This window comes from Lepidochelys kempii, chromosome 9, assembly GCF_965140265.1.
Source record: "Lepidochelys kempii isolate rLepKem1 chromosome 9, rLepKem1.hap2, whole genome shotgun sequence".
Lineage (NCBI taxonomy): Eukaryota > Metazoa > Chordata > Testudines > Cheloniidae > Lepidochelys > Lepidochelys kempii.
In genome coordinates, this window is record NC_133264.1 from 48,570,546 (window position 1) to 48,582,767 (window position 12,222).

General features: G+C 46.2%; 1 protein-coding gene and 1 long non-coding RNA gene across 6 annotated transcripts in view; one reads left to right on the forward strand and one right to left on the reverse strand.

The window, feature by feature from the left end:
- LOC140917420 (uncharacterized) overlaps positions 1-423 on the reverse strand; it is a 31,915-nt gene extending 31,492 nt beyond the window's left edge. The window contains exon 1 of the long non-coding RNA XR_012160827.1: positions 115-423. This is a non-coding gene — a long non-coding RNA (uncharacterized lncRNA). The remainder of the gene's footprint in view (positions 1-114) is intronic.
- An 82-nt stretch (positions 424-505) lies between these two features.
- PCCB (propionyl-CoA carboxylase subunit beta) overlaps positions 506-12,222 on the forward strand; it is an 84,507-nt gene continuing 72,790 nt past the window's right edge. For 2 of the 5 annotated variants that reach the window (XR_012160826.1, XM_073360227.1), the window contains exons 1-3: positions 510-772; positions 8,275-8,394; positions 11,452-11,520. Coding sequence is in view for 4 of the 5 variants with exons in the window: in XM_073360227.1 (XP_073216328.1) it covers positions 605-772; positions 8,275-8,394; positions 11,452-11,520 (357 nt within the window). In the remaining variant the exon portion in view is untranslated. Of the gene's footprint in view, positions 773-8,274; positions 8,395-11,451; positions 11,521-12,222 lie in introns of all 5 variants that reach the window. The other 3 variants (XM_073360229.1, XM_073360228.1, XM_073360226.1) reach the window with 3 other exon arrangements.

Sequence of the window (12,222 nt, forward strand, 5' to 3'; positions counted from 1 at the left end):
GCCACACTGGCAGGTTTCCAGCATAAACTTGCTTGTGTTTTGGCAAGAGTCTTGTGGCCTCTGCAGTAAGTTAGGCGAAGGGCCGGCAGTACCTGCAAAGCTTCCCACCCTTACCGGGAGACGCTGGGCCAATAAAAGTTATTCCCTCAGCCGCCTGCTCGCCTGTAAATTTGCTCCAGCAAATCAGCCTTTCCCCGCCAAACGGAGCGTATCCGACCGGCTCCCTCGCCCCTCACGGCAGCGCCAGCGGCCGCCGCGCCGAGCGGCTGGGGAACAAAGGGCCGCGCGTCACAAATCCCCAGCGTCCCGCCTGGCTGAGCGCCGACCGCGGGGCGCTGGCGGGCAGGGGAGGGCGGGGCTGGCCCGGCCAGAGCGGCGCTGGGAGCCGGGACAGGCCCGCTCTCACTGGCGGGCTCGCCAGGGCTGCAGGCTGGGACTCGGCGAGGCCGGGTGTCAGCAGCGCCGCCCGCCCCGCCCCGCGTGGAGGCCACGGCCGGGCTGCGGCGGCCTTGCCTGGAGCGGAGCCGGGGGCGGGGCCGCGCGGCCTGTCAGACGCCCGGCCGCCCACAGGCCCCTGCGCACGCGCCGTGCTGCTCTCCCGGCTATGGCCGCGCTACGGCTCCTGCGGCGGCTCCTGCCGCTCTCCGGGACGCGGCTGGTCCGGCCCCGCTCGGCCGGCGCCCCCAGCTCCGTGCCCGAGCGCATCGCCGAGAAGCGTCGCGCCGCGCTGCTGGGGGGCGGCCAGGCCCGCATCGATGCGCAGCACAAACGGGTGAGCACTTCGGCCGGCCTGGCCTCCCCCGACACAGGCGTGTCGTCCCGTCCCCCCCCGGCGCCTCTCCCTGATCCCCGCCGGTACCCCTGGCCCGGACACCCGCTCCTCCCCACCCCGGTCCTTACCTGATCCCCGATAGGGTGACCACACAGGAAGTTTATAAATCGGGACAGGTATGGGGGATAATAGGGGCCTATATAAGACAAAGCCTTGAATATCGTGACTGTCCCTATAAAATTGGGACATTTGGTCACCCTGATCCCTGATGATACCCCCTGGCCCTGAACCCAGCCCCTCTGCCAGCATCGCCCCCACCCATGCCTGACCCCGATCCTGTCCCTCTTCCACACTCCCTTCCTCCCCCAGCACCTGACCCTGGTCCCTGACAATACCCCCTAGCCCCTGACAGCAGCCTTCTTCTCCAGCCCCTGATTCTAGCCTCCCCTTCCGGACCCTGAGAACAACCCCACTCTTATATCCCGCGTCTTCCCCTGATCCCAACCCTTTCCTCCCCCGATCTGGCCCCTGACGCTGGCCCACCCCTGAGACTGCTTCCCCTCCCACCAGCCCCTGAGACTGATTCGCCCCCAATTCCTTCCCAGTCTCCTGACCCTACTCCCCACCACCTCTCCCTGACACTGACATCCCCTTCCCCCCAGTACAGACACTGACCCCTGCAGCCACCTCCTGATGGCTGTGACCCCTCCCTGCACTGATTCCATCACCCACTCACCCACCAGGCACCCAGCCCTGACCTTCTCTGGGACCAGTGACCTGCCCCTATATGACCTGAACCCTCTATCCTCAGCTTGGCAGTGTCCCCATGGGGCTGGCACCCCTATCCCTGCCAATGGGGTCTGGGTGATTGTCTCTCTCCTAGCAGGATGGGCTATGGGGGGACGAGTCTCCACTTGCTCTCAAGAAGAGGCGCTAGTTATCAATGGACTCCCTGCCATTATGTCCCCAACCCACGTTTTTATTAAAGAATTGTAGCAGCACTCTCTCCAAACATAAGACTGCAGAGGTCAATGCATGCAATGTGAAGGACACAAATAGTCAGATCTGCATTAAGGAGCACATTCCACAGGCAGCCCTGTTCTTAAGTAACTCTAAAGTTGCCAGCACAATTTTGTTTGACCTTAACAGATTGTTTCTATCAGGAACATTATTTTTGTTGATACAATCAATAGTTGTTCATAACAGGTTTCACTGTACATATTCTGCTGATGGAGGTCTTTGATGAGTTACCCTGCTGGACCTGTGTTTCTGGGTACCAGCCACTATGACATACCAGGGCACAATCCAGACTAATGAGTAGCTGTTTCACCCCTGGACTGTAACCTGGAGTGCCCTTTACAATGTGTTGCTGCTTGTAGCCTTCAACCTGGACTGCTAACAAACAACCTCCATCATGGAAATCGCTCTCAGCTATGTCTATGTATGTGTGCTGCAGCCAGCTAGCCACACTCTGGCTCTTACCAGCCTTGATTATGTTGCAGGGTGACCCCAATACATCACCAGTCCCAGATCTTCCCACAGAAATGTTTGTCCTGTACTGCCCAGTCCTCTCCTGAAATCTGTTATTCCTTGAAGGGAACACAGAACCTAAGTTGAGACTTCACAGTTGATGAGTCTTCTCAGACATGGTTCCCTTTCTCCAGGAATGTCTCAGGCCCCATGAGCAGCATGCAGAAAACCACTTTCTTGGATGTACTCGTGCCCAAGGATACTTAACACTGGGTTGCCTCATTGGAGCATCTAATCTGATCTGATCTATGGATACTGGGAGCCACAGACTTGGATGACTGAATTTTTTAGTTTTAGCCACATCATTGAAGAGAGGCCAAACCTTGTTCATGAGGCAGGCCATCAGAATGGTCATAAATGTCTTGAAGTGCACACACCTTTTCTTGTACAGATTATACTATATGTTCCTCTCTGCTCCGAGAAATCGGAGATCTGATCTCATTAAACTCTGTGCAATCTTTAGTGCTATTTTTCACCCATATAACCTAATATGCCTTTCCAGTGTAATTTATAGCCAGGAATGATGGAATCCCATTGATTATTTTGTTTCTCATTCTGCCATATTTCAATATTGTTCATTGTGTCTCGGTCGTCTTCTACTGTCAAGCATTCCATTTTACCTTTGTTTGATTTTAAGTTGCGTAGACATTTATTGTTTTATTTTTTACCATGTACCTATTTTACCAAACTCCTTAGTTTGGCACCGTTTTCAGAATTTACCCATTCCTGCTTCAGTTCAGCTGTAATTTCTGGTCAGTCCTTTACTGGGTGCAGAGCTACATTTGTATTACTGACAACCCTAACCAGATCCCCTTGTCTATCTTGTGTTCTCATGGGCTATTTCTCAATACAAGGATGATATCTGCCAGGGTGAAAAGTCATTAATGAGTCTTAAGATGGCTGAGGAGTCCAATTCATGCTTTATAGGTTTTTCCACATATGTGACAAGTGATTGCTTTGAAAGAGCACAACTGCTGGCTAGGATGCTATAGCTTTTCCTTCCTCCTCTGCTGTTTCTCAGCCTCTTGAGCAAGGCGATTGTCTTCAAAACCGGATGAGGGTTGATGTGTGATGCAGTACCACTGCAGTGTGTTGCCAGTCAGCTCTTCCCAATTCATGATCACTGCCTCCTTTCTTCAGATATACTTACAGGGTGTTCTTGCGGCATTTCCTCTGTCCCCACCATGGGTTCTCTTATCATGGATAAGTTGAGAAAAGAGGTTGTGCTTCAGAAGACAAGTATCAGCCATCTGCACACAATGACCAGCCCAGTGAAGTTGATGTTTCATACTCTTCGCCTCAGCACTGGTGATGTTAGTGCAGAGAGAACACTGGCATTGGTGCGATGGTCTTCCCATCTGATACTGAGAAGCCTCCTAAGGTAGCACTGTTGGTACCATTCCAGATGCTTAAGATGGCTTCGGTATGTCACCCATGTCTTGCACCCATAAAGAAGAGTGGGGGATGATTACTGCATTGTAGACCAGGATCTTAGTTTCCATCCGCAGATCTCTGTCAATAAAGACATAACGGAGCAATGTTCCAAAGATATGCTGGCACAACAGATCCTATGTTCAATCTCCACATCAAGATTGGCTATCTGGGCTCAACGTTGGGGGTTCACCACTAATGACAGTTTGTAGGAGAACGGGGGCAACTTGTGCTGGGGCAGGCTGGTGGAGCACCTTAGTCTTCCGAGTATTGAGGGAAAGTCCCAGGCTATGATAGGTGCCTGAGAAGAGCTCTAGGTGGGTTGCAAGTCAGCCTTAGTGTGTGCGAGGACAGCACAGTCGTCCCCATACTGAAGGACAGTAATAATAGTCCTGGTGACTTTAGTTTGAGAATGAAGACATCGCAAATTGAAAAGCAGGCCATCCATGCAATACTCATCCCATTATAGAGTAGCCTGAGAACATGAATGAACTTCAATGAACTACTGAATCTAGTCAGCACCTTTGATAATGCTTCACGATTGATTGAATCATCAATAAATGCCATAAAGAATGGCTGGTGTCGTTCTCTACACTTCTCTTGGATCTGTTGTGCAAAAAAACCATGTTGGTGGTGCCCCATGACAGTCTGAAACCACATTGGGATTCCTGAAGGACGTCTTTGGCAAGAGGAAGGAGACAGTTCAAAAGGATGCGGGCAAGGATCTTCCCGGCAATGGAGAAGAGGGCAATATCTTGGTAATTCCCGTACACTGGTTTGTCCCCTCTATCTTGTGTACTGTTGAGTTGATGTGGTTGTGGGGGGAGGGGCTTCAGGCCCAACAAGGGATAAAATGTTAATAATAGGCACCCACTGTGGAACTGGAAGCGTGTCAGGGAATCCTACCCGTAGAAGCCCTATGCGTACTCCTTTTTGCTCACAGACAGTTGCTGCTTGATTTCAGAGATGGATTCTTGCATGCTAAGTCTGTATTTTTATCTAATCAGAACAAATCATAAGGATTATCCTCCCCTCATCCAGTTAGTCAGCTGGACTTGCTCGCAGACCTGAGAAAAACCTACATTCTTGGAACTAGTCTATTTAACTTTCCAGGAGGCTAATTCAGGTCACACTGAACACCCATTGTTTCATGTTCTCTGTGCATATAAATCTCCCCACTGTATGCATCCGATGAAGTGAGCTGTAGCTCACAAAAGCTTATGCTCAGATAAATTTGTTAGTCTCTAAGGTGCCACAAGTCCTCCTTTTCTTTTTACTTGGACAATACTGATTGGCACAAATCTTGTCCCAAACTTTGCTTTGGTAAATCCTCTGATTTTCCTCCTCCGAGGATCTAGCTCAGGGGTCTCAAAGTCCCGGTCCACAGGCCATCTGCAGCCCGAGAACCTCCCCACTACAGCCTGCAGAGGAGAGACGCACGCAGCCACACTGCTGGCAATGTCTGCTGCAGGCGCCTCCCCCCCACAGCTCCCATTGCCTGCGAGAGAGGGACAGAGATACCATCACTAGTTGCCGGGCAGAGTCAGCCATGGAGTCAGCATCATTAGTTGCTGGGCAGCGTCAGCCATGGAGGCAATGTCACTTTTTTCCACAATGAATATAAACAAGTCAAAATACCGAACACAACTATCTGATGCACACTTTGCTGCACTCCTGAAAGTTTCAACTGCTCAGTCACTGAGGCCAAACATCAACAAACTGACAGAACTGAAGTGTTGCCAGGTGTCTGGCAAGCACTAAAAACTCTCTGGCAGACAAAGAATTGTATAAAGTTGTATGACAGCTTTATTATTTCTAAGAAATTTGAAATAAAAAATACAATATAAACAAGAGGAGGGGGTCTCCACCCACAAGAGAAAGTCTGTTTAAGCCCATGGGAGACCCCTCCATTTTGTCTTCAGCTGGCTAAGGAGATAGCCTCTCCACCCCACAAGGATACCTGAAAGAAACTGGAACAAAGGACTGTCACTAAAGGGGGTGTGAGTGATTGCTGGACCCAGATTAGAAGGAGATTAGTCTGTAAAAGGAAACTTACTGGAACTGACAGGTTTCAGAGTAGCAGCCCTGTTAGTCTGTATCCGCAAAAAGAAAAGGAGGACTTGTGGCACCTTAGAGACGAACAAATTTATTTGAGCATGAGCTTTCGTGAGCTATAGCTCACTTCATTGGATGCATGGTTTTGTCTGCATTCAGTTTTATTAGACATAGACTTATGGGTTTTATTTTATTTTGCTTGATAATTCATTTTGTTCTGTCTGTTACTACTTGGATCCTTGGATCTGTCTGTTATACTTAAATCCTACTTTCTGTAATTAATAAAATCACTTTTTACTTATTAAATAACTCAGAGTATGTATTAATACTTGGTGGGGCAAACAGCTGTGCATGTCTCTCTATCAGTGTTATAGAGAGTGAACAATTTATACAGGTTAAAATGGATTTATTTAGGGTTTGGACCCCATTGGGAGTTGGGCATCTGAGTGTCAAGGAGAGGAACACTTCTGAAAGCTGCTTTCAGTTAAGCCTACAGCTGTTAGGGGACAGGGTTCAGACCTGGGTCTGGGGTTGCAGCAGGCTAATGGGTCTGGCTCAAACTAGGCAGGGCACTGAAGTCCTAAGCTGACAGGGCAGGAAATCAGGAGCAGAAGTAGTCTTGGCACATCAGGTGGCAGCTCCCAAGGGGTTTCTGTGATCCAACCCCTCACACCTCCATGTTATCCCTTTACCCTGACACCAAAACTGAGAAACCCACTTGCTTTGCTTATCTCTGGGAAAGAACACTCTAGACCAGTAGATTAAAGAGTCAACAACATGAAATACTATTTTGAATGTTCACATGATTTTTCTTTTTTCATGTATCAATTTAAGAAATCAAAGGTGATAGCCCTGGTCTACACTCAGGGCTGTCCCTAGGGGGATCCGGGGCCTGGGCCGGAAGTGATGGATTCATCTCTTCCAGGGCCTACTGCACCAGCCCATAGGGCCCAGAGCAGTCGCCCCGATTCACCCTACCCAAGGGACGGCTCTGTCTACACTACAAACTTATCTCACTAGAACTGCATGACTCTGGGGTGTGGAAAATCCACATCCCTGAGTGACGCAGTTATGCTTACCTAACTCCCAGGTAGACAGACAATTGGCTGGCTTCTCCCATCGACATAGATACCGCCTCCTGGGGAGGTGGTGTACCTACACAAATGGGAGAAGCTCTCCTGTTGTCATAGGTAGCATTTTCACTAAGCGCTACAGCATCACTGTAAGTGTAGACAAGCCCATGTAGTCCCTTTATGCTAATACTCTGGGGCCAATGTTTTCAAAAATCTGCAGCTGCTGGGTGCTTAGCACTTTTGATTTAAAAAAAACAAACAATCAGTCACTTGTTTAGAAGCAAAGTTACAAAAGTACGAGACTTAACTTTAGGCTCCTTGTAATAGGGAACACCTCTTGAGTGCCTCCTGCCTCTGCATCTGGTAGTACAGGTCTTTCCCTGCTCCTGGTGGCCCCTGCAGGTTCTCAGCTTTGCTAGGCACATCTCTAGTGGTTCAGCCCTCCAGCCAAGTCACACAGTCATAATGAATGAACTCCTTCCAGGGTAGCGCAGAGTTCAAACTGTTATCCGCCACCAGGGTCTTCAGCCCGGTCTCTGGGTCCTTTAAATCCCACCCTTCCCTCAGGCTTCTGAAAAAGCTTTGTCCTCTTCTCAGCGCTTAGGCCATTTTCCCAGTGGCCAGTTGGGCAACCCAGGCCCACCCACTATTCCTTGTCCAACCCAGGGACCCTATAAACAGCAGCTATATACTGTTTCCTTTGATTGGGGGGGAAAAAGAGCTTCACAATAATTGATAACTACCTGGCATTGTTACTGAGCAATGGACCTCAGTACACCTGAACAGCTTATTGGACTGTACCAGCCTGTCAAAAGCCTTGAATATACTAATGCCAAAAAGAGGCGAGGGATAAAGAGCAAAGGTCTGTCTGAAATCCAGAGATGAGCTATCTAATTCTTTCTCTCTTTGTCTTTTTGTTTTCCTCTTTTGTTTGTTCCAGTGTCCAACATTGTTATTGTGATACATGGTTTGAATTGGGTTAGTTGTGAAAGGATTACTTCCATGTGCTTTCTGCCATTAGAAAAATAATCCTAACATCAAAATAAACTGCTCAGAGTAAACAAAAACAGTCATCATATCACACAGCTTTTTAACAGAACCTCTCAAGGACCACCCACCACCTCTGTCCTGATGTTCCTTCTCGTGACAATGGGATTCCCTTTTCAGCTGTTTTCTGTTTCCAGTTTGTTTTGCATTGTGTTTGCCTTAACTGATACCGTGATTTCTTTCCTTATTTTAAATATTGTGGGGAAGGGGTCAAGCACCTGCTTAGTGAAACAAATATGGGGATGCTTCTGGACTCTTTGATAAATATTAATCCCCACGTGTTTTCTTTTAATTGTATTAAGTTGTGCCTTTCCAGGATGTTTAACCAAATGATGATTCTGTTAAATGTCGTTTGCTGCATTTCAGGGAAAGCTGACAGCAAGGGAGCGAATTCTTCTGTTGCTGGACCCTGGCAGTTTTGTTGAGTATGACATGTTCGTGGAACACAGATGTGCAGACTTTGGGATGGAGTCTGATCAGAATAAGGTATTTCTGTTCAGTCTCTCTCTTGACCTTTTAATCCTTATGGTGATAAATTGTTCTCCTTATCTAGTGAGGACAGGACAAGAATTAAAGGGCTTCAATTGCAGCAAGGGAGATTTAGGTTAGACATTATGAAAACTTCCTAAATGTAAAGGTAGATAAGCACTGGAACAAATTACCTAGGGAGATTGTGGAATCTCTGTCATTGGAGGTGTTAAGAACAGGTCAGACAAACACCTCTCAGGGGTGTTCTAGGTAATACATAGTCCTGCCTCAGTGTACGGGACTGGAGTAGATGACCTACCAAGTTCCCTTTCAGTCCTACAGTTCTGTGGTTCTTAGGATTCTGTGCTGTAGCCCCGTGGCTCTCAATCTTTCCAGTCTACTGTACTCCTTTCAGGAGCCTGATTTGTCTTGCATACTCCAAGTTTCACCTCATTTAAAAACTTACAAAATCAGACATAAAAATGCAAAAGTGTCACAGCACACTCTTACTGAAAAATGGCTTACTTTCTCATTTTTACCATATAATTATAAAATAAATTGATTGGAATATAAATATTGCACTTGCATTTCAGTTTATAGTATGTAAAACAGTATAAACATGTCGTATGAAATTTTAGTTTGTACTGACTTCACTAATACTTTTTATGTAGCCTGCTGTAAAACTATGCAAATATCTAGATGAGTTGATTTACCCCCTGGAAGACCTGTGCGTACCCTCATGGGTACACGTGCCCCTGGTTGAGAACCACTGCTCTAGCCAACCCACCTATTCTCAAACAGGCTTCCTGCTTCTGGTAGACATTGCAAAGAGTTTCTTGGTATTTGTCTTTATGTATTTGGTTGCTTTTCAGATTCCCTCTTTACATTCCTAATTTCCATTTTACCTGCTATAGTTGTGCTCCTTTCTGTTCGCTTCACTTGGGTTGATTTTACTTTTTTTTTTTTTTTTTTAAGGATACCTGTTTGCTCAAATAACCTCTTGAATGTTGTCTCAACTTCATATATAGCAGCTCTGAAACCTAGTGGTTAGAGCCTTGGCAATAGGTCACATTAGAAACAGAAACATAGGCGAACACATTTTTGTGTTTATATTGCGGTTGATGCAGAAATTACTAGGTGAAATCTGTGGTCTGTTTTGCAGGTCAGGTCATAATGTCCCTTGTGGCCTTAAAATCTATGAAATGTGCATGTAGACCCTGGTAATTACTGTGGCGAGTGGTTGGTGAATGAAAATATGACAAAATGGAAAGTGTCCAATTCAATATGGGTACTTGGCAGATATGTGAAATAGTGTATGTTGTGGTGTACATGACATAAATTAAAAAAATTAATGTTTGCTACAAGTGTTTTAAAGAAAGTCAAACAGCTAGCCCTGGTGGAAGCCACCAACTTAGCACCCTGAACTGGAGTTTGTTGAAGTGCTAAACCAGCTTTTCACAGCAGTAGCCTCTTCTGTGGGTGCAGAGAATCAACTTCTCTGTAGGAGAATAACTTTAAAAATGCAAACCAAGACTGAAATCTATTACAGTATTTAGATCAAGATTTGCTGATTTAAAGCGTGATTACAATTGGTGATTTATATCCCTTTGATTTAGGTCAGGCCACCCTGGTATTAAAGCAACGGTGTCAAACTGTGGCGTATACTTAATTATGGTCTTGGGTATGAATTTATGACTGGGTATTCCCCTCGGTCCACAGCAGATTACCAATGTCAGTGGAAGGTTTATGCAAGAGACCAAAGGGAGTATGTGGTATTTATGTAATAACCATTAGTTAGTGTTTATTAAATGTATTGCAGTAATGCCTAAAGGCCATACTCTGTAGTTCCTTTATTCCACAGACAGACTGTGCAAATAAGTGGATTTAAAATCTGCAAACCCACAGTCTGCTGTCCATCATCAAAATGTCTCCCTCACTTATGTACACGGTGAAATGGGTCCTGGACAAAGTTAAGGTGGTTTGTGTATGTGACATCCAGCTTAAGGCACCCAGAACTGTGAGCCATCGTGTAACCCTTCTGCCTCAACAAGTGAATGCTTTGCTGCTGCTGCTAAACTGTGTCTCAGCTCCCTGCCACACCAGCCTGTCTCTGTTGCTAGCAAACTCTTCAAGACTCAGCCAATCTAAACCTTGCCTTGCAGATAACTATCTGAGAGCCCCAGTTCCCAAGTGCTGCCAACACATCTTCCTGCAGAATTTCAGAAATGATTAGGTTTGCCGCCTCCAAAGAGACAGAGCACACGCCAGCCTGTTAGGGTAACCTTGACTTCAATACACAATGCTGAGATGATTTTGTAATAGAAGAAGTTGTTTATTAGTGAAGAACAAAGATTTAAGTAACGCCAAGCAAGGGAAAAAAGCTTGATAGCTTTTTAAACATATATGTAAATGTGCTTTCATTGTCCTCTGCCAGCAATCCAGACAGACAGACAGGTGAATCCCATTCCTTTGTCTAGAGTAAGCGTATGACGTATACACTACTTCCCAAACCTATTTAAGAAAATATTTCCAGTACACATATATCATCTTTTGAATACAACCTGTACATGCATCACACAGTGATTTTCAGGATGTGGCCAGTTTACATATGGTACCTTACATGTCACCTTTTAGATACATGTTATGACAACAGTGTGTTGAGGGAAATGAGTGCATCAGGTCTGATATAGGTTACAGTATGGTGGTCCCTCAGCCAGTTGACATTGATGGGCTCCTAGGGTCACAGTGTGCCCATAACTATGTTTCCTTATGTTCTGATGTTTATTGGGGGGGTGGGGTGGTGTCACCTTAACACCTTAACTTTTCTGAAATTTAAATAAAGCTACAAAGTTCTCAACATTTTTTCCCTATTAAGTTTTATTTATATTATAGTAGTATTCCAAATGTCCTTATCCGGATGGGGGGATGTTAGTGCCCAGCACAAACACAGAGGAAGAGACAGCCCCATTCCCAGGCTAACAAATATTTTGTCTGTGAATTCAGAAGACGTTGACATAATTTTTTAATGACCCTTATTACTGTTCTGACCTATGTGTTCTTTGCTCTTTCATGCAGTATCCTGGAGACAGTGTGGTAACTGGCCAGGGCCGGATTAATGGGAGACTGGCTTATGTCTTCAGTCAGGTATTCTTTTGCTTTGCGTCAGTTACATGTTGTGAGCTTGACCTTTCAAACTTGCTAATCTTTTGTAGATTTTGTCTAAATTGTTTGTCTTTTAGCATATCTAAATTATGTAAATTGTCCATTGAGTTAATATTGTTCCAACATAACAGTGTGATAATGCACAACATTTTACAATACGGGGCAGCAGGGTAATAGGAATGTTTTAACAATGTGTAGCAATGGGTGAGGGGGCAGTTAGGTAAGGAGAGGCTTGCAGTGTTGATGATAAACTCATTTTGTGAGAGATGTGATCAGGAACATGGGTGGTGAGAATTTGGCCTAGAAGATGAGGAGACTGATGTTTGTAGAGGACAGGGAGCTAATGGGAATCTTTCAGGATGGGGGACTTGTTATTACCAATAGGTAAGAAGGCTTGATGGTAATACTTTAACAGACTGAAGTTATGAAATGACTTGAGTTGGGAGTTTCAGTAATCAAGGCATTAATTCATGATCAAATGATTGAGCAGTGCATCGTGGGCTGGTGGCACATACAGGATTTGACACTGATCCTGCAATGGGATCTGTGTGGATGGACCGCTAAACCTGCATGGAGCCCTGGCAAAATCAGTGGGGCACTATGAATCACTGCAGTCTGCCTGCTCAAATCTGATTGCAGGCTCAGGCCTTGTGTTTGTTACAGAAGCCAGAATAGCCGGAATTT